The sequence below is a fragment of the Cricetulus griseus genome (assembly GCF_003668045.3).
Source record: "Cricetulus griseus strain 17A/GY chromosome 1 unlocalized genomic scaffold, alternate assembly CriGri-PICRH-1.0 chr1_0, whole genome shotgun sequence".
Taxonomy (NCBI): Eukaryota; Metazoa; Chordata; class Mammalia; order Rodentia; family Cricetidae; genus Cricetulus; species Cricetulus griseus.
This window is the reverse complement of record NW_023276806.1, coordinates 50,014,057-50,037,010: the sequence shown is the minus strand read 5'-3', so window position 1 is coordinate 50,037,010 and position 22,954 is coordinate 50,014,057. Positions and strand designations below refer to the sequence as shown.

The following is a 22,954-nucleotide window of genomic DNA, read 5'->3' as shown; positions in this document are numbered from 1 at the left end:
GCACGGAGTTCTGGTGGGTAACCTAAGCTCTGACAAAGAATGGAGCGTTTTCTTTGTGGTAGGGGTCGGGGACACCGGGGTCTAGCCCGGTGGCCAGCTCGGTGGCGGCGACGAGCGACACACCTCGCGGGCTCTGGCCCCCGCCGGCCCCTTTAATTCGAGTTCGCTGCGGGGCCAGGTGCGGCGCTGCGTGGCGCGGTGCGGCTGCGGGCGGCGGCCGGGCGCTCTGTACGCGCCGCCCGCGGGACTGCAGAGTCTGCTCCCGGCTGGCCGCCCGCACCCCGCCGCCACCACCATCACCGCCCGCTGCCTGGATTCTGCCGGCCCTGGCTGTCACCCAGGAACATGGAGGCTCGGGTACCCATCCGCAAGGGTAAATCAGTGTCCGGCGTTAAGCTGCGCGTGCTGCCATCCCTGCCCGGCTGCAGCGCCCAGAGGAGCTGCAGGGCACCCCGGTAGTCTGGGCGGACGAGCTGGTTCCGACCCCTGCTGTCAACCTGGAGGGTTATGGACCTGCTCCGGCCGCAGCGGGGGGGGGGAGGGAAGACTTGCCCCTTCAGAAGAGTGCATGGAATAGGCTCGGGGACCCTGTGGTCTGTGCGTGACATAGGGCGGAGGGCGCAGATTGGAGGTGGCTGGTGATGATGGGAAGTGCAGCTGACTGCATAGCCATGTCTGGTAAATAGTGGGTGGGTAGGACGCGAGTCACTTGGTCCTCCTGGTTGCATTTGCCTCTTGGCAACGGAGTAAAATAGGCTTTTCTGCAGTCGCTGTTTTTCCACTTGGCCTGGGTGGTGGGCTGCCGCGGAACCCCCTTGCCTAAGAGGAAGCTAGATCTGGGGCAGCTGCCTGGCGAAGCCTCCTCTGCACCTTTAGAGTTCAGGCTCCTGTGTTTTCCAGACGAGCCCTCGATAGTCCCTAAGCTGGACCTCGCTGGCACTAGCTAGGCTGCCCTCGGGCCCGCAGCGGGAGCCCACCGCACTGCGCAGGAAGGGGTTAAGGTGGTACACTCAAGCCGGCGGATAGCTGCAGGCTCCGGTCAGCCGCGCGGATTCCGGCGGGAGCGCGCCCGGCGGAATCCCGGCTGGAGCTCCTGGCGATGCGAGAGGGCCTAGACCCCTCCCCGCCCTGGGGCCAGCGGGATTGGGTCGGCGGGGGGCCAGCCCGGAAGCCAGCTTCCTCTAGGCTCCCTCTCTCCAAGAAGCCAATCCGCCTTGCAGCCAGCCAGGCAGTTTGAGCGTTTGTTCTGTGCTTCCCTGCGGAGATGTGAGTGATTTTCTCTTGGGAAGAAATCGGTGGTCCAGCGCCTGCCCAGTTCAAATGCCACCCAATCCAGAGCAAGGCCTGAGGCTCAGGGATCCCCTGAGGCCCAGGGATCCTGGAGGGAGAGTAAGTTCAGCGACCATAGCTATCCAGCATTCTACTGAGGCGATCTGGCTGTGTGCAGGGTCTCTCGAGCTGGGCAAGAGTGTGTGTTGGAGGAGGAAGGATTGCTTCTTCATGGGACATAGCTAAGGTCAGAGAGGAAAAGCCTCCCCTTGGGGGATAGGTGTTCTGACACCAGGGTGGAGAAAGCTGGGTGGCTCCTGGTGGCAGCAGAGGACTAAGCGGAGAAAAGTGCTTCAAGCTGATGGGAAAGGCTTACCCAGGAGAGGCTAGAAAGGTACAGGGCAGTTCTCTGTCACTAGCACCATGGAAAGTAGGCACGGGGGCTTGCAACTTGCAGAGAGGGTATCTGCCAGAGTCCTTCTAAGTCTTGGTTCCAGCTGCCTGAAAGCCCTGGTTTCCACCTTGCTGCTGTGTTTTCCAGGCAACGTCACACCTCCTGAGGACAGCCAGGAGTTCTCTGGCTTTTGCTGAGCTGTGCATCTTACCTCCTTCCTTCCAAAGACTTCAGACCCAGGCTTCACTCTTCTCAAGTCCTGAATGCCCCTTGCCAAGCATCCAACTGTCCCTCCAGCCCTATCCAGTCCTAGAGCACACCTCCAGGATCTGGAGCCTGCCCTCCTGCTCAGAATGACTCACCATTATTTCCAGCCCAAGTGAGAAGATGTGACAGGGAGTTGAGCTGCCTGTTTGGGTATCTAGGATTCCTGTGGCATCTGACCTGCTCTTCAAGGAAGAGAACCTCAGGCTTCTCCTGCCTGGACAGGTAAACCAATAAACCAATAACAGCCATATAGAGTTATTGAGGGTGATATCAGGGATAAAGACCCTGGACCCAAACACCCTACCATAAATACTTCCTGTAGTGCAGGTGTTGGCAAGACATTAGCACAGTGCCTGGCAGAGGGCTCTCTTCTTGCCTCCCCCCTATGGAGCTGGAGCCTGTCTAGGTCACCTGCCCCCAGTGCAGGCCATTCTATATTTGAAAGATTGTTCCCTGAACCCCACTGATCCCTAGACAAGTTGCAAAGTAGCTACAGTGGCAGGGATGGTGATATGGTCTTGTTTCTGAACTCTTAGCTAAGATGGGGGACACCAAGTACAGTTCATGTCAGGTTGCCAGTGACTGGTGGTCTCACATCCTTACCTGCCTTTGTCTTTCAGCCAAGCGAGGCTGTGTCTCCAGCTCTCAGAGGGCTCTGGGGCTCTCCTGCAGGAGCACAGACTAATGCTTCTGTGTTTTCTGGGGCCCAGTTACCAGCACCCTGAGCCCCCTGCTGCAAGCAGCTGGAAGGCATAGAGTAAAGTACTCTCCTCAGCCCCAATTATGACAGTGGCTACCGGAGACCCAGTGGATGAGGCTGCTGCCCTCCCTGGACACCCACAGGACACCTATGACCCAGAGGCAGACCACGAGTGCTGTGAGAGGGTGGTGATCAACATCTCAGGCCTGCGGTTTGAGACTCAGCTAAAGACCTTAGCCCAGTTTCCAGAGACCCTCTTAGGGGACCCCAAGAAGCGGATGAGGTACTTCGATCCCCTCCGAAATGAATACTTTTTTGATCGCAACCGCCCTAGCTTCGATGCCATTTTGTACTACTACCAGTCTGGGGGCAGGTTGAGGCGACCTGTGAATGTGCCCTTAGATATATTCTCTGAAGAAATCCGGTTTTATGAGCTAGGAGAAGAAGCAATGGAGATGTTTCGAGAGGATGAAGGCTACATCAAGGAAGAAGAGCGTCCTCTGCCTGAAAATGAGTTTCAGAGACAGGTGTGGCTTCTCTTTGAATACCCTGAGAGCTCAGGGCCTGCCAGGATTATAGCCATTGTATCCGTCATGGTCATTCTGATCTCAATCGTCAGCTTCTGTCTGGAAACCTTGCCCATCTTCCGGGATGAGAATGAGGACATGCATGGTGGTGGGGTGACCTTCCACACCTACTCCAACAGCACCATTGGGTACCAGCAGTCCACATCCTTCACCGACCCTTTCTTCATCGTAGAGACTCTCTGCATCATCTGGTTCTCCTTTGAGTTTCTGGTGAGATTCTTTGCCTGTCCCAGCAAAGCTGGCTTCTTCACCAACATCATGAACATTATAGACATTGTGGCTATCATCCCTTACTTTATCACCCTGGGGACAGAGTTAGCTGAGAAGCCAGAGGACGCCCAGCAAGGCCAGCAGGCCATGTCACTGGCCATTCTCCGTGTCATCCGTTTGGTAAGAGTCTTTAGGATTTTCAAGTTGTCCAGACACTCCAAAGGTCTGCAGATCCTAGGTCAGACCCTCAAAGCCAGCATGAGGGAATTGGGCCTCTTGATATTCTTCCTGTTCATTGGGGTCATCCTCTTCTCTAGTGCTGTCTATTTTGCAGAAGCTGATGAGAGAGATTCCCAGTTCCCCAGCATCCCGGATGCTTTCTGGTGGGCAGTCGTCTCCATGACAACTGTAGGCTATGGAGACATGGTTCCAACTACCATTGGGGGAAAGATAGTGGGATCCCTGTGTGCAATTGCAGGTGTGTTAACCATTGCCTTACCAGTCCCTGTCATAGTGTCTAATTTCAACTACTTCTACCATCGGGAGACAGAGGGAGAGGAGCAGGCCCAGTACTTGCAAGTGACAAGCTGTCCAAAGATCCCGTCCTCCCCTGACCTAAAGAAAAGTAGAAGTGCCTCTACTATAAGTAAGTCTGATTACATGGAAATACAGGAGGGAGTAAACAACAGTAATGAGGACTTTAGAGAGGAAAACTTAAAGACAGCCAACTGTACATTGGCTAACACCAACTATGTGAATATTACCAAAATGTTAACTGATGTCTGATGAAACCTATTGATGTGCTCACAGCTCAACAGGACTAATGCAGATGTTGCATAATAGCCTGCATTGTAGTCAGTGTTCCACAGTGTGCATCTGGTTCTGCATGGAAAGCAATAGTCGTGCAAGTGACTTTTGACCTTTTGATTTTTGATTTAGAACACAGAGTATTTATCATGGCTTTCATGAAATCTTCATCACTGACTTACAGGGTTCCAAAGATGGGAGTCACCTATGGAGCCAGTCTCAGACTGGAATAATGCAGCCCCCTCATAGCCCACACACCACCCATCGTAATCACCATCCTAGCTTCCTAACTAAATGCAAGCACACCTGGCGGGTGCATTCTCCCTACCACACCCTACTATCCCACTTTAGCCCACCTGTCCCCTCACAGAGGAACACCATCATGGCTGAGTTTGAGAGTTCTGGAGACTACTCCAAAGGTCATTCCCATTTTTGCATTGAAAAGAACAGACAGTCCTGTGTGTTAGAATTACTTTCTGTGTCATAGGCTGAGGTTTGTGAATTGCAGTTGCCAACTAGATGCTCCAGAGGCTTCTGTTTCGTAACGGAAATGCTGCATTCTGCTTTTTCTCTGCAGTATCAATGTGAGGAAAGCCCAGAGGGTGGGGGAGGGACAGTTAATACGACCAAATATGAGTTGTCAAGTTTTACATTTGTTCCCTTAGGCCTATGGGGAGAAGCTACCTAATTTTGGGACTTCTCAGTTTCAGATACCATTTTGCAAGCCTCAGGGTCACAGAACATGTTTGATTTCTTCTTTTACTCTGGAATTTGCAGACATATTCTTTCTTGATGGTGTGGCCCAGCTCCACTACACTGCAGTGGAGTATACCAGTCATGCAATAGAGCTGCATGGGTGTTCACTGCATGAAATCTCAATATTTAAAACACAGAAGATAACCTATTTTCCTAGTATCCTATTCAGTATTCATACATAGAGTATTAATAGCCTTGGGATGGTATTGAACTGGGTTTTCCCCCCACAGAAGGCAAAAGCCCTCCATCAGGGAAGCAAATAGACTATTTGGAATGGGGAACCAAAACTTCTGGCTGGCCCTCCAGCCCGCCCATCTCTGTTCTTTCAATGGGAGCAAAGACCCTGCCACACCAGGAGAATTGAACAGAAAAGTCAGAGTCTAAACACTCAGATGACTGAAACTTAAGAATTAGTCTAGTCAAGGGCATGACTACAAAGCTTACCAGGGCATTGATCCTGAGGACAGGCAGATCTGTGGGTTCAATGTATATAAATATATATCAGCTATCTATCTTTCTCATGTGTTCCTCTAGTAAGCTATAGAAAAATTGCATTTGAACATTGTATAAGCTTATGCAATATTTTGACACAGGGCAATTTATGCATGTGTTTGACTATGTGCACTAGAATATATATATACATACACAAATGTGTGTATATGTACATTATACACACACATATATATATATTCATTCTCTGGAGTTCAGATTCAGGAGCAAATCCATTGCTTGGTGGGTTGGTTGTATAAGAAGCCCAATGGGTATGGTAAAACCCACTGGACCTGGGTTTGCTGTCATTGCCTCAGACACACTCCAGTGTTCATAGACTCCTAGACATTAGAATTGTCTTTCTGCCCTCCATGTGCTGCAGCTTCAGTTTCCCATGGCTGAAGCTTGTCTTACTGAGTGCACAAGGGTCCTACAGCCCTCACAGCTCCAGCTATCCTGGGCCAGGCCCACCCCAGGCCTCCTCTCCACAATTCCTCTCATTAATCATCTCCATTATTATCCTCTCCTCTGTTTGATTCTCTATCATTTGGCTCTGCATCCATCATTTTCATGACCTGTCCCTGGGATGGATCCTCTACTTTGAAACCAAGGAGTAAAACTCCCTGGAACCAGATTCTGCTGATCTAGAGGAAGCCTCCTATTGGTGGAAATTTCCAAATTCCAGAACCAAGGGATGGATTCCCTACATGGCCCAAAGCATCGTTTTGATTACAAAACTCACACTCTTTCCCTAGCACACTGGGTAATAAGAGCTGACCTTAAAAAAAAAGAGCCAAAGGATGGGTAAAGAATTACCCCCACCCCAAGAACAGGTAAAGATTGAATGAGAGCTGTACAGCCTCTAAGTAAAGAATGTGTTGGCCCTAGGAAGAGTTGTGGGGGACAGCTTTTGCCTCTTTGTGCTGGGCTTCTTTGCCTTTTGACATTGTGGCTTTAATTCCCCCAACACAATGAATCATAGTCAGGCTGTTCAGCATTGATTCCAACCCAGGCATCACTGTTCATTAGTTGGTACCTACAGTTGTCTTAGGGGAGGGGGCACCAGCTCAGGGTGCTAGTCCAGGGTGCTCATTAGTTCCTGATCACCCACATCCCCAGGTGACTGCAGGGCATCCCATGCCAGGCACAAAGCCTCTGTGCTTCTCTTCTTCTCCTTTGGGGGAGGTGGTGCTGACCTTCATGACATGGGGTAGGAGGGACATACTTTGGATGTAGGTTAAAGCAACCCATACAGAAGTGTAGGTCAGGGGAAGTTACCTATTCACAAAATCCTTGGCCTGGGAACCATAAAATGTGTACACACATGCATCATAAAATAAGAGACACATCATTGTCACACACAAATATAAAATGTGCAACATACATGCAAAATATACACAGTCCAAATAATATAAAAAGCATACAAATAAAAGGTAGACAAAACATACATATGCCACCCAAGCATGAAATGTGCATACCAACACAATATCTGCAAGAGATGTATTTAACATGTGTGCAAATGCACAGCATACACTCATGTGCAAAATATATAAATTCAACTGGAGGACAATGGATAAATATACAAAATACATAAACGATTCTTTGTCATTGTTTCTGCACACAAGTTCAGCATATATACACAGAGTTATACTAGATGCACACACACAAAAAAAAACAGTACCCATGCCCAAGAACACTCACAAAATTCAGACATTGAATCACTAATCATGCCTATGCTTCTACATCTAAAATTTGATGGGCAAAGGCAAGGGATCAGGTTTAATTGCTTTTCCTTGCCCATATCAATAACCCTCAGTATTCTCCAAGGAGCATCTTCTTTGACATTCAGCCTCATTCCTGAGACAGAACTCCTGAGGTTTTAAGCAGAAAGATGGGCCACTGCATCAAGCACTGGAATCACCTGGCCTGACCTTTCACCTTAGTTGAAACAGCACTCAGGGTGCAGGGTGTGTGAAATAAGATCTAGCAACCCAATATGGGCTTCCTCGATATACCTTTTATTCCAGAGATAATTCACACAGATTACTCAAACTCCCAAATCTCCAGATTTGTCTCTATTCTTTTGAAGCAGTGATGGCTCAAAAAATTAGGATTCTGGAACCTAAACCAAGTTGAAATATCCCGACATTCTTTGAGTCCAAAGAACTAATTACCCAACCTTCCAAAGTACCTCTTTCTGAAGCCAGGTCAGAAAATTCATTCTCTATATGGGTGTGGCCCCTAAAATGAGACCCCTTTTCTTGCTCATGGCATTTCACTCACTCTTGGGCACAAGTCCAATAAAGTCAACTCTTGATCCCCATATATGAGTGTTCAATCTAGGCATGCTTCTCCCTGCTTCCGCATCAGTGCTCCCAGGGAAGCCTGGCTTCCCATTCAACTGTTGTGCCTTTATAAAATTGCAGACCAATTTAGCTGAAGTAAAATGTGATGAAGGACATTAACCTATGGCTAAAGGAGCGTTAACAATTTTTAGAGAGCCTGATTTTTATTCTCTATTCTAACAGTAGATTTAAACACTTTGTAAGATTACCCAGCATCCTAGAGCCCCAGAGGCTGCTTCTTCCTGCTAGTAGGACCAGGTGGGGACTGAGTGCATTTGGACAAAGGCTTTTATTCAAGATGGAAATTAGAAGTTGCATCCAGCCTTGGATCAAGCTTTGTGGGCTCTACTACTATGGTCCTGGGTATCTTACCCCTCCCTTCAGGGTTCTGTAGAAGAGGCAACAAGAGCAGAGAATGGGCATGTGGTCCAAAACTTATACATTTAATACACTGGGATTTTTGTTTCCAAAGCAAGATATCAATTTCCACCTTAGCTTCATGAGATGCCTCTGTGGCCTTGGGCTTGTTTAAAAGTTGGGGTTTCTGGAGTATTGAAAAGGAAGGCAATGAAGTTGTCAGGGAAAGAAAGTAACTGAACTGTAGGCTTTCTGAGTAAATTTATCAAGAACCAAGTTTTTATTGGTTAATTAAATTTAATTCAGGAACTCAAATTTAATCTAGTTAAGGCTCTATGCCTTCCTGGAACTTCAGTGGTGTATGAGAGTCAAGCCTTGGTGAGAAAAGGCTGCACTTCTAAGGGTCCTCTGCCTAGGAATTCAGTGCCAGTCACAGTGGTGGAGAGGAGGGAGAAACTGATCTTCCCAGAGAAAACTGTAAGAAGTATGAACAGCATGCGAAGGCCATAAGGAGAGCTCAGTGCTCTGACTTGCTAACCTAGGAGGGAGGAAGACCCCAGAGCTCTCCTGTGAAACCCCCTTCCCCTGTCATAACAATCTTCATGTGTGGGATGGGATGGCTGCCTGGCCTGAAAGAGTCTGACGTCTAGGCTACTACTCCTGGTTATACAATAGAGGTTCCTTTTGCCTTGATAAATTTTCCGTTGTCCAGGTTCAAACTCATGACCTTAATATCATCACTTGCCACCCGAGTCAACCAGCAGGAGATATATGCTGGGAGATATTATAGTAGTTATTGTGACTATCATCTATATCCTTTGACTTGGCCCTTGTTGAGACCAGTCCCCTCCCCCAGCTCCCAAAGAGCAGAAAGCAGGGACAGAAGGGATAAGGGAATCCCTAACCTAGTCCCTTTGCCCTTCTTTCTGCTCTCCTTTCCCCTAAACTCAGCCACATCCCTCATAGTTTGTGTCTAATGTTTTTAAAGAGGAAATGTGCAATAAAAGCAATAGTGACTGTTTTCTTTAGCAATAGCTCTTTAAAAAATCTTGCTCTCAGGACTGAAAAGTGATAGATAGTACATAGCTCATCAGATAATGTCCTTGACCTCTGGACATTTGTTCATAGATTTCTGTAGTTCTTCTTCCTACATGATCACATGAATGATTCCTGTCTGCTGAGGTCTGACCTCCTTCTGAAATGAACAAATTTACAGAGGTTCAGGATTCACCCAAGGAAAGCATTCTTTCTGTCTCTTTTTTGTGTGCACCTCTCTCTGTATGTGTCCCTGTACTCTGCTTCCACTGCCTGGCCTTCCTACCAGTTCTTTAGCAGCACCCTAGAAATGTCTAGGCACTGAAACTTTGCATTTGAGTGACCTCATGCCAGCCTATCTTGTTGACTTTGTGTTTGTCTGTCAGGTATAATGGAAGCCTATAGGAGAGCGCTTACTGATAGATAAGACTAAAGCATCCTGAGCCATTATAGAAGGTCCTTTCCATGCACTAAAAGCCATTACTTGATTCTTTTGCAGCCCTCTCCAGGGAGATGAATATGAGGGAACAAAGCCCTGAAGTATACACCTGGGATCAGTTACTTGGTCAGATTTGGGGATTGTCCTCTGACTCGCCTTACGATAGGCTGCCTTGCTCAACCACAGAGACTCTATCAGAGCTTTCGAGCAAAGTGAGTCTTATAGCTTTGGGTAGAGGTGGACAGGCACAGAGGTGTGGGTGGTCAGGGGATATCATTAGTGAAATAAACCCTACCTTGCACTCCAGGGTGCAGCTGTGCAAATATTTCACATATCACCAGGGTTTTGAAAAGGACCCCTTTCTTGAAACATCTGTGAAGTGAGCTACTAATGTTCAGACTGGAATCAGGGAAGGCTGGCGACCCCAGGAGCCCATTCCATTCCTTCTTGGTCTACTTTGCTCCACACACCCTTACATCACCTAACCATGGGAAATCTCAGGGAGGAGAGTGTCCTGGATGCTTTGCAATCCTGGTTATTAGAGGAGATATGGGAAAATGTGTGGTTCAACCTTTGTGATAAGAAAGTTAGTATTTCCTTAGTAGGCTAGTATGAACTCTTGCCTTAGTTAAGTAGAGCATTTAGAGAAGACAGAAGACCTTGCATGGCTCAGAGTTAACCTTCTAAACCTCAGTTCTTGGTGTATGGAAACAGAGGTGAAGCAGACCAAAGAAAACAGGCTGAATGATGCTGGCTGCAACAAAGTAGATGCAGGCACATCATAGAGTATCAGATGATGCCCTTGCTCGCCTCTTCCTACTAAAAGTATAGAAAGACAAGGTGATTCTTGTCAATAAAGGTTTTAGTTCATTGGGCCTGAGTTATTAGAGTTTTTCCATATATACATATACCTGTGTGTATATATGTATAGTATATGTATATATGTAAGCCATTATTTCAAAAATTACACAGATGTTGACCAATCTCAGTTTCGCTAGTGTGGAATAAATTTGGCATTCTAAGAAATAAGCTGCGTTTACTTGAATTTTAACATGACCTTTTTTTGCATTCTTTCCACCTCTCCAGTTCTGTGCTTTTTCTGCTTAAGAACCTATCCAGAAGGCACTGATTCAAACAAAAGAACAGGCTCAGGGTCGCCTCTTTCCCTTCCCTGCCAGGTGGCTGCCTGACTCAAGGATCAAAGGGAAGTGTGATCCCAGGGCCAGGTGCTTTCTTATCCTTTATTGTTTGCCTTGGCTGTCTGTAACCTCATCTCTCAAGACCAGAAAAGTTATGCCCAACTTTGTAGCTCTAGGGGAGTGGAATGCTCTGAGACTTAGCACAGGGCTGGTTTAGTCCTAGGTTTGAATTTCTTGAGTTTTTGGTGAAACTAAACCAGCATGCACTTGAGTCCGATTAGTGGGAGCAGAGTGCCAGGCCTAGAGCAACCAAAACCCACTTGTCTTCTTGGGGATGAGCAGTGTACACCATTCAAGAAACTTCTGGGTGGGAGCCTCAACATGCCCCCCTTGCTATCTTGCCTGGCAGTGTTAAACTCACAGGGAAACATTTTCCTCAGCCTCATCTCCTGCATTAGACTACATACACTCTACTTGGAAGTGGGTAGGAGGGATTCCTCACTAGTATCTGAAACAGTCGAGGTGATACAGGGGTGGCTGTCATCTCCCCACATTCCCAGAAGCTCAGCAATCTGGTCAAGTGAGCCATCATCCAGTAGTAGATGCCTTTAACCTTGACTTGGCATGACCAGCTGGTAAGTGCTGCAGTTGGCCTATCTATATGGTCTCCTCTCATCCTGCATGAGCCTCAGCATGGAAACTCATCTAACTTCCTGTGCTCTTCTACACTCCTAAAATAGGCAGATATGTTCCAGAGGAGCGTGCAGCTGAGAAGCCCTTGCATCATTCTACTGACGGATGCATAGGGCAGGTGTGATTACATAATAATGTGGACAGCTGCTGCTGCAGCTACATAATTAAGGGAAGGAGAGAAGTGGCTGGGTGATAGGACCTTGGGTAGCTACCCAGAGGACTCCATGCCATATCTCTGGATCCTTGTGAGAGGCCTCTAAGCCCTGCTTCTCCTTGAAAATGACTCCCAAGACAGTGCTGCCTTGTTTGCCTGACTGCATAAACACTCGGGCTGCAGAGAAAGCAGAGGAGGAGCTTAGGGAAGAGTCTGTTTTGTAGCAGACACTTTCCCTATCAGCAGCTAGTGTGACTGACTTCTGAACTTCCAAAGTGTAGGGCAGAGACTTTCACCTGCCAGGTGAGGCTAGAAAGGAGCACAGCAGCTCAAGGCTAAGAACTGGAACAGGGGAGCAGAAAGAGAGGCCTAGGTGGCTTCGGCAAGGGTGAGTCTCAGCTCCTGAGAGTTTGAACATGCTCCGTGCTTGCCCCAGTTCTGCCTTCACGTGGGAGCCAGCGACCCAGTTTCCTTTTGTTGTCGTGCTTGGATGGTTCCTTCATTTGAAGGGCTCCAGGAAGCTGGAAAGTCCCATGATTGAGCTCCAGCCTGCTGAGCAAACAATGCCCCAGCCAAATTGGCCTCTTCCTGGGTTTCTGCATCCATGCACCCCTCTCTCCCACTGAGGGTGATCTTGGAACAGCCAGGATTAATGGTGCCAACAAGCAAGGAGGATTCTCTTGTTTCCATTACAGACTGAGCTGTAAAGCTCATGAGTGGGGGCTGTTGTGTGCTTATGTGCTTATTATATAGGCCGTCTCTGGAGAACATATCTATATATAATATATATTATATATGTGTGTATAAACATATGTGTGTGTATTTATACACACAATGTTGAAATGGCCGCTCACTTAGGCTCATCCAGCACAGACTAATTAGGGTTTCCGCTAGCTTCTTTGCTGTTCATGCATGACTCTGCAGCTGCCCTCATGCCCTGTCTCTAAAAAAAATCACTGAAAACTCAAAGAGGAGAGGAAGATAAATAAGCCTTTTTGGGATCAATAGGAAAAGGAACTCCAAGGCTGATGGCAAAGCTTCCTAAAATGATGCTGAAAGGGAACTTGGGTCTCCATGGTGATGAGAGACAGGGAGCCAATAAGAGTTGAAGGCGGAGCAGGACTTGTGTGGAGGACTCATGGGAGTTGGAAGTCATTTAACTATTTGTTTGCTTCATGAAAATTTAGACACCAGCTGTAACTGCTTGCACAGGATGTATAGATGTTATCATTCTTGCTGACATATTCTGGAAGCTTTCAGCCCCACCAACACTGCCCCACCCAGGACTTCTGCAGCTGAGAGTTCCTGTGTCAGTAGGGTCTGATATATGTACATAGATTATATATATATATGTGTGTACATATGTGCCTCAATGAACATTGCCTGTTCACCTTACCATGGGTGTACATAGACTTCATAGAGCTCCACAGTCTTTTGTAAATATTGACACAAGTAAATAGGTATATAAATATATATTACTGAGGATTTATTTTAACATCATTCTGTGTGAAATGACAAAAATAAAATTTTTGACAGACACCAATGCTTTCTACGTTCTTTTCTTGTTTGGATTATTGTCTTTGGAAAATAGAAACGTGCTTGCCTTACTCTCCATTTTCTGAAGCTATGACGGCTCATCAGACCAGGGCTGCCCACTTGGAATGCATCAGGGACCACCTTGGCTGTATGCCCATTTTCCATTGACTGTAAGTCCCATGTAGACACTGTGGGACATGAGAAAAGCAAAAATGGGTTTGGGATCTCCTCCATTACATCAGCATCTTCTATATAACTGGAGAATGTATGGGAAAGGGGACTCCACTACAAAGTCCAAAAGGCAGCCTAGGGTTCATTTAATTCCTACTTCATCCACCTTTGTCAGCCCCATTGTCCTCACACCTGAACTCACTTCTCATTTGTAGCACAAGTAATAAAACCTCAGAGATACATACTGGGGTTCAAGCTGAAGATCAGAAATGCAAAGCAGCCAGCCACTAGAGAGTTCTTACCTCTACCAAGGCTCAGACCAAAGGTCAATTCTTTCCTCAGACTGCTTAGCTCCTGTCTCCTCCTGCCTTATATTCCTCTCTAGTGCTGGGATTAAAGGCATGCACTACCACTGCCCAGCTTCTATGGCTAACTAGTGTGGCTCCTGGGATTAAAGGCATGGACCATCACTGCCTGGCCTCTATGGCTAGCTAGTGTAGCTAGCTTTGCACTCTTATCTTCAGGCAAGCTTTATTTGCTAGATCATAAACAAAATATCACCACACTCATTACTGCGGGTGTCAAGTAGCTTGGACCAACTAGACACTCAGCTCTCAAATGTACTCCCTACCTTGGCCTCTCAAGAAGTAGCCATGACAATATAGCACTTGCCAAACACTCACATGACCGAGGTCAGTCCCCAGCACTGCATAAACCAAGCATGGTGGTACATGCCTATAATCTGAGCTTTCTGAAAGTAGAGGCAGGAGGCCATCCTTAGGTACATATTGAGTTTAAGGATAGCCTAGAATACATAACACCCTGTCCAAAACTTAAATTAAAAGGAACAGAGTGGGGCTTGTTATCTAGTTCTACAAGGCATCTCTTGGAGAAAGTTCTGGCACATATTGCTGAGGCACATGTATCTTCCTGCCTTTTAGGGCTAAGTGCATCTAGAACTGGACTTCCCAGCTTTAAGGTGGCTCAGAAACTGCCATAGTATAGAGTATGACCACAACAAAGTCTTTGCCCTTAGCCACCAGCAAGTACAACCTATTTCACCCAGTACCCATCCCTTATCCTGCCCAAGTATTCCGTTCCAGATCTCCCCATTTCTCCTCCTGACAGTCTGCCATGCTCTGTCCCTAGAAAACTAGCCAAGCTCTCCCTCCATTCTACCACACCCTCATTTCCTAATCTTACCTTCAGAAGGATGTGTTTCTGGGCAGCAGACACTGAGGTGACAAGGAAGAATATGAAAAAATGTGAATTAATTTGCTCTTGACACCCTCCATGGGGAGTACTTCTTGTGGCATCAGAACTTACAAGCTCTCTAGACCTCTGCAGAACAGACCATTCTGACCAACAGGATAAGATTCCTTTCTTCAAAGAAGTAGGAAATAGAGTCAAGTTCCCAGGCTAGCCCTTTTGTTATTCTACTCCACCAGATATGTAATTCCTGACTCCAAGGGGCTGAAAGGTGGCAGCTGTGGAGACGTTTGCCTGTCCCTGACTACTTGGGTCTTGTTATGGAAAGCCAGTAGGGAAGGAAGGAAAAGATAGTTTTTATGAGTGGGAAGTAAAACAGCCAGGCCCCCAGTAGTCTTTCCTGCTTAGAGTGGAGTGCTCAGATAGCTCCACATAGTACTCTCCAGTCAATTGATCATGCTGAGCCTTTTCTGCCTGTCCTGGAGCTCCCTCCCTGTTCCCCCTCCACCACAGAGGCCAAAGCCCTGGACTGTGCCCACCAGTAACTTCCACTTCAAAAAAGCATGGAAGGGTTGGAATATTTACTAGGGAGAGATCCCATCTAGTTCATGGCCAGATGAGCAGGGAAAAGCAACACTGCAGGGGTCCAACTGAGAAACAAAATGGTTCCTCTTGCCCTCATGAAAGAGAACAGCTCCAGTGCCAGGAACTGTGGTTTTAGTCTTTGACCTGTCCCTCAGAAGCTCAAAGACACTGAGGCACACTCTTATATCCTCTTTGAGCCTCAGTTTCCACACATGTACAAAATAAGTTGTGATGCCTGCCCAGTCTTTTGATTAGTTGAGAACCTGGTAAATCATAAAATGTCAATAAAAATAGATGAATGTATCTTTTCCCAGAATTCCATGTTGAAAAGACTCACAAAGGGCAGATACTGAGGACTATGGGGCATAAGCTGAAGAACTTGGGGCTGGGGAAATGCCTCAGTGGGTGAAATGTCTGCTGCAGATCCCCAGCACACATGGAAAAGCTGGATAACGAGGAATGCACAAATGTAATCCCAGTGCTGAGGTGACGGGCAGGTGGGTGCCTAGAGCTCACTGACTAGACAGTCTAGCCAAACTGATGAGCTCCAGGTTCAGTGAGAGACCCTGTTCAAGAAACAAAACAGGGAGTGATTAAGGAAGACACATCAACCTGTGCCCTACACAAACATCGTGTGTGTGTGTGTGTGTGTGTGTGTGTGTGTGTGTGTGTGTGTGTGTGTTAAGCATTTGCCAACCTCTTCCATTCTAAGGATTCCTAATCTAACCCAAGACTAACTGAATGTTTGAAACCTCTAGAAAGCATATGTGACATGCCATATTGCAACCATTTTCTGTAGAAAGTGTCCATAACTGTCTACAAGACCCCAGAATTAAAACTACTGTCCTGACCTAGATTTAGATGACTTCATCATGTCTCTAACGTCCAGGATGGGAAAAAGATTTTCCCACAGTTATTTCATTTATTAAAAAATAATGCTCAAATATGTGATGAATCCAAGGTGTTTCAGTGAGTGCTCACCTGGGTATGCAAATTTGATTTCATCTTTAGTAAGTAGTAAAGTTATATGCTTGCCAAAAAAAAAAAAAAGTGACACACTGGAAGACAAATGTCACACAATTTCAATTTTATGTGTAACCTAGAAATGATGAATTTATGGGAACAGAGAGCAGAATTGTGGCTATTAGGCTTCAATGTGGGTCTTTTAACAATGGGGAAACAATTGGTTCAAGGATACAAAACTGCAGTTGGACAAGAGGCATGGACTCTGTGAAGTCTTGAGGTCTACTGAGAGCATGATAAATATGGTTGATAACAATATGCTATATTTTAAAAGTTGTGAAATAGTATACTTTAAGTGTTCTCAAAACAAAAATGATAAATATGTGTGATATAACATGTTAATTGGTTTAATTTAGCCATGCCATTTTGAACATACTGTGTTCTGTATCATAATTGTGCATGACTTTATTTATGAGCTAAATAAATGAATGGAGAAAAAAATGCACCTAGAGCTTAGGATACTCTTATCCTATGCATCTGGGTGAGGAACTTACCCAGAAGTGTTAGCAGCTGCCACAGAGCCAGGCCAGACTTCACCACCACCCCCACCCAACCCCACCAGACATCTCTTTCTATTAATCTATCCTTTTGCAGTAGCTGTGCCAGGGCCTGAGCCCCCGAATCCAGACTTGAAGTGTCTCCGGGCTGGTTTAGCATAGCTGTCGCTGTCGGGAGGAGCACATGTTCAGATGTGAAATTCATGCTATTTAAATGATATGTAAATGCCAAGCCTGCATCTCTTTGATCCACTCTCAACCTGACTTTCTCACCATGGTTATTACTCCCTTTTGTTCCCTCAGGCTACCTCCTCCCCCCACCCCCCACACTCCTCTTTAGGTCAGTAACCTGCTGCTTCCACAAATCACTGCCTTATCAGGAAAAGATCAAGGTTCTTTGGCCGTGTACCTGTTCCATTCTGAACACTAGCCAGGGCTCTGGATGCTTAATGGTTTGTAGTGGAGTTAGGAGGAAGATCTTCCATCTGCACGGCTGCCAGCACGAAGGAAAAGCTGCCTCTCTCCAGGTCTGCTGCGATGGAAGATTTACACTCTCTGTTTTGCTGATCATTTAAGGAGCCAACAGTCGTGTGAGAAGGAAAACTGCTGTGACTCACAGAGCCTTCTTTCCTCACCTATCCTCGGCATCATACATAGTTCACTAATCTCTCAATACCTAGTACTCAATGCTGGTCCAGACACAACAAATCGCCATTGAATGAATGAATATCTACACCACTCTGTCACAGTGGCAACCAAGCTGTCCATGGTGTTGGTCCTGTACAGATAGGGTGATAATCTAGGACCCCATTACCGATATGCAGCTGGTCTGAGTCACCTGACTTAAATGGCCCTTGAACAAAATGCCCCATTTCCTAATGCCCTGCCCCTACATGTTCCAGAGATCTCACATCTAGAGCCAACTCCCACAGAAGCCTCATGGCCAAGCCTACCCCAAAGGAACTAGAGTTCTCCCACAAGACTCTCAGATTCTAAGTCTGAGGAAATGTATTCCTTGGGAGTTCGGATTGGGTTCCATTCTCCACTGTACAGTACATAATGGTTACAAAAACAAGGTATGTGGATGGTCTTGAGGGCAGCACAGTGGCAATAGGGGTATGTGGTGTCGTGCATGCGTCAAGGACTTACTTGGTGTGCTGTGTACTTCAAAATGTGCTTCCCAGGGGGTGTATCATTAATTTACCTGCAAGTCCTGTAAGAAGGGTGCTACCGTTTATATTTAACATAAAGAAACGGAGACTCGGGTTGTATTTATAGGCCAAGGTCACACAGCAAAAGAGCTAGCAGAGCCTCTGTATGCCTGAAACCCTTTCTTAATGAGCCTTGTAATCAATAGAATCCTTCTGTTACCATCGTCTTCTTGTCCATGTAACTGAGGGCATTCAAAGTCTTGGAGGAAGACAAATAAGAAAATGTCATCTGTGCTAAGCAACCTTGATAACAGTCAAACAAACCCATGTAGCCTGGCAGAGCTAGGTTGGGAAAGGGCTTGATTTGGGATTTAAGCCCATCATGCAGATGCCTGGAAAGTGGTGGCAAAGATCTGTGGACAGGGAAAGGCTCCAGCCTATAGAAGAAGCAGTGCAAGAAGTAGTGCACGAAGCCAGACCAGGCAGAATGCTGAACTAGAGCATCACACTCCTAGGGTGTTAGACAAATGAATCTCCTGCCAGGCACTGTTCACAGAAACAAGGCTTGGACCCCAACTAAGTGTTACCCCATTTCAGGAAGCAAAACCCCATTCAGGTACCAGTCAACTAGGAGTCCAAGGAAGCAGGTGACAGGAGCCTCATGTAAGGTACACAATCCAACCATCCAGCTCGGCATACCGAGCATTCCTACACCAGGTGGGACCAGAAATCTCTAAGAGACCAGAAGTTAGACAGACTCCTCAGTAGGCAGACAGGTAAGGAAAGGGGCCATAGCTAGCTAATAAAGGTAATGAATTTCCAATATGACTTCTTCCTTACCCTCCTGCTTTGAGACAAAAGCCTAGAAGCTTAAAACAAAGGCTTCCTTGGCTTTTGGCAGCCCCCTGCTGATGGACTAGCTCAAAACATTAAAGGCCAGATCAGGACCTGTCACACAACAGTTCTGGGCCCATTAACTGCCCTAACTTTCTCCAAACTGACCAACCCTAAATTAGGGGAGGAAAACTCTTAAAAGACTTTAAAAAAAAAACAGCCCTCAGAAGAGACTGGGTTTAGCAGCTTTAGAAGTCCTGTGTCCCCCAACCCACCCCTGTATGTCTGTCGTGTGCATGTTTCCTCATCCCCAGCAAATTCTTTTCTTCAACTGCTGGTTCTGTCTGGTGCCATCTGAGGCATTTGAGACGTCTCCCCAGTCACCTGTTGCACTCAAGAATTCTCCTGCCTTTTAATTCTTTAACTAGCAGAGAAAACGAACCCACTCAAGACCCCTAGACTGTATCACTAGCAACACAGTCTCTCATCCACAACTACTGTCCCGAATACTCCTTCCTCTGTAAGATGCTTCAAACTGTAGCTGTGGGTCTCTTTTCTACCTCTCTTGGTGGTGAAAGGGAACAGAACCACTTTGAGACACACATGTTACACACACACACACACACACACACACACACACACACACACACACACACACACACACACAGCAGATAATACAAAGTCCTGGATGGCTCTGAAAGCTGACAAGAATAAGATGGGCATTGTGTACAGTAAATGCAATGACTGAATACATGATTCAGAACTAACCAAGGTTGAAAGAACAGCAGCCACGTGCAGGCATTGTGCTCTGCACTTTGCCTGTGTAATCTCATTTAAGTCTCACAGCAGCACTATGAGGTCACTGTCGCTATGTGAATTTTTAGATGAGGAATTAAAAATGCAGGGAAGCAAATTAATACCCACTCATTCAGAGCTGATGAGAAGCATATTTAGTATTCAACTGCAAGACATCTGGAAATCACTGAATCCCAGGACATGAAACCATGGCCACCTTAATGGGGCCAGCACCCAGGTAGGAGTGACACTGCAGCAGCATCCAAGGACACTGAATCTCTTTCCCTGAGCCCTCCGGTATGTGGAAGCCTCCAGGAAAATACAGGAATGCTCCCACCCCGATGCCTTGGAGAAGAGTCAGGAAGTCTGGGGATTACAATGTGCAATAGAATTGGATCACCTTCCTTGGTATTTTTGTCAATGGTACTCATGAGGCTGCAAGGTGTGAATGAGCAATTGCTATATTAAAAGTTCCTGAAAAAGCCTTCCTCCCTTGGGCCTGAGCTCCTGTGAAAAAGAAAAGAAGTAGAATGGGGCTGCTGAGCCTCTTCCCAGGTCCCCTCTTCACTTGGCATTGTCAGGGTCCAGGAAGCAGATAAAGGGAATGCCTGCACCACCCTTTCCTTTAGGTCTAACCAAGCCTCCTGGCTTATAAACTGAGGTAAGAGCAGGAAAAATGCCTTCATGGAGTAATTATGAAGAAAAAATTGGGAAGTCATTTAACACATGCAATACCTGCCATGCAGTAAATGGTAACTTCTGCTCAAGAGAAGAAGTGCCTTGTAAACCAAAGTACCCAGCTCTGTGCCCGTGGGGCTGCACTGACCATCTCTGGTTTTCTGTCTGTGTAATTGGGCTCACTGAGTCCCAACTTCCCCATCTATAAAATGAGGTGACATCACTCACCTCCCAGATTGCTGAGACCATAAGGCCTCATATAACATACCTCCTAGGTAGCTGACTACCTAAACATCCACAGCAGCAGCAGTTCATTGCTGTAAGTTCTGGGGCCTGGTCACAAGTCAGCATTCATGGATGAGACCTATCACACCCCAGTGCTTCAATCACCTTTATATAGATTGCTAGTCTAGGAGACAATACCATTGGAGCTCCTGCTCTCGTGAGCTTGACTTGGCCTTCTGGGCGATGAATAAGAATAGAATATAGTGGTGGAGGGGGCAGACAATGCTTTTCGTAGTGCAGGTGGGGAAATCTTTATGGATAAGGTAACATCTAACTAGAGACTGTCTAAGAGGCCAGGGATAGCCACATAGACCTGCAGAGAAATAGTTTTCTAGGCTCAGAAAGAGGAGGGCTGAGTCACCATGGGAACAGAAGTGTGTGTGTGTGTGTGTGTGTGTGTGTGTGTGTGTGTGTGTGTGTGTGTGTGTGTGTGTTCGAGGCCAGGGTTTCAGAAGCAAACTGATCAAAGAAAATGAAAAGGAAAACATGAAGGAAAGTTGGGAGGGGACTTGGTGACACCTCATAAGGTGAAAACAGGATTCTAGGTTATGCTTTGGTGAGACAGGAAGTCATAGCATCTTTTCAACATATCAAATTCTATTAGGCTTGTCCTCCAAACTGCTGTCTCAGTCAGACTGCAGGGTGAGAGTGGAGATCCAGGGGAGTGAAAAGCAACTGCAATGACATCAGTGAATGAGCATGTCAGCTTAGATGGGGACCATCAAGAGGGTGGTAAGAAATAGTTAGATTCTGGTTACTTCCTGAAGGTAGAGTATAGGGGATGTTGTAGCCACGCCTGCTTAGGGGCTGGCTACAGGTGTGCCTGACCATGCCTGCGAGGGCGTGATCAGGGTGATGTAGAGTGAGGGATGTTCAGGTGGCGGGTTTCTGCATTCGGTTTCGTTTTCGGCTTTCGGTACAGACTGCTGCCTGCTGGCGGCTAGGTCACTCTGTAAGTAAGGCTTTTCCCTATTAAATTCCTTTTTATTTTTACCTGGCTCCATATTGGTAATTTCCCACATTAGTAGAGTCAACTGGTTTATTGCTAGACTGAGTGTTCAGTGTAAGGGAAAAAAAGACATTCAGGAGGACTCAGAGGTTTGGGCCTGAGACTCTGCTAGGTTGGAGCCATATTTTCTAGTGATGGAGAAACCCATTGACAAAACCAACGAAGGCTTTAACTTCCCAAGACACTCACGTAAGCTCTTACCATTTAGTTTTCAAGAGTCTTGGATGTGGACAACTGAGTTTTAGGGAACTTCCCTCAGACATAGACTAAATCAAGATTATCCCTTGCATGAAATCATACCATGAACATTTTGTCCCACCATAAATCCTTTGCCTTATCAGAAGTAAACCTGGCCCATCTTGGAAGCCAAGAGTGAAAGCCCAAGCGGGGATAGAGCCCAAATGGTCAGCCAGGCATAGTCCTGATTTAATTATAAGATCAATCTGACCAGCTGCCCTGCCAGCAGGAATGTCCCTGGGCCTCAACTTGGCCAGCCCCTAGGGTGCAGTTCCTGGACTTGTCAGAGGGAGTTAGGCTCACACACTGCTCCCTGGGCCCTATCCAGCAGGCTCAACTTGCCTTGTCAATGGCCACTCAGCATCTGACACACTTCCATTCCTATTGTGGCAGATGTCGGACACTATATTAGTGACTTAGTGCTATGACAAAATACCCGACAAAAACAATTTAATGTAAGAAGGGTCTGTTTAGCTCCCGGTTTAAGAGTACAGTCCATCATAGTGGGAAAGTTGGGGTGGCAGGAGCCTAAGACAACATGGCATCTGCAGTCAGGAAGCAAAGAGAGACAGATGCTGGTGCTCATCTCATTTTCTTCCCACACAGGATCCTAACCCATGGGATGGTGGGGCCACCTTCAAGGTGGGGCTTTCCTCTTCAACTAACCCTCTCTTACAAACATCCTGAGGCGCACACCCAGAGCTGTGTTTCCATGGTGATTCTAAAACTAGCCAAATAAACACTGAAGATTAACAGGACTTAAAATTTGTGGCCCGAGTCTACTGAGACTAGAAGAACATCTCAGGTTCCTAGGAAAGGGAAAGAACCATGAATAGTGGGCTTGACTCATCTGCAACTGACTGAGATGCAGAGTTGGGGTAGGGGAGCTCCAAGTGCTGATTGGGAAACTAAAAAAGATAGCTATTACTAGACCAGGGAAACAGAGTTCAGGGAAGGATGAGCTCCTGGGTACCTGGGCATCCTAGAATGACAGAGCATGTTCAGTTGCAAAGTGTGTTGGAGGACCTGGCTAGAAATGAAGCTACAGAAGACTGAAGACTGTAGAAGTTCATCACACCAGGATCAGAAAGAAGGCAGAGGAGTCCAGTCTGTATGATCGGGTACCAACCTGGGGCTCCTCCTAGAGTTCCCATCACTGTTCTCAGGGCAAGCATGTCCAGACATTGCATCTCTCCCCAGCTCCAAAATGGGTCCACAAATGGTCCATAGATCCTCTCCTAGGATAAGTGTCATACACATTTTCCAGCCCAGCCACAGTTCTTCCACCAGGCCATCTTCCTCT

General features: G+C 46.7%; 1 protein-coding gene across 1 annotated transcript; it reads left to right on the top strand.

Moving 5' to 3' along the window:
* Nucleotides 1-2,713: 2,713 nt before the first annotated feature.
* Kcna2 (potassium voltage-gated channel subfamily A member 2) lies at nucleotides 2,714-4,213 on the top strand. The gene has a single exon (XM_035451910.1). The coding sequence runs from the start codon at nucleotides 2,714-2,716 to the stop codon at nucleotides 4,211-4,213; it is 1,500 nt and encodes a 499-aa protein (XP_035307801.1).
* Nucleotides 4,214-22,954: the final 18,741 nt, after the last annotated feature.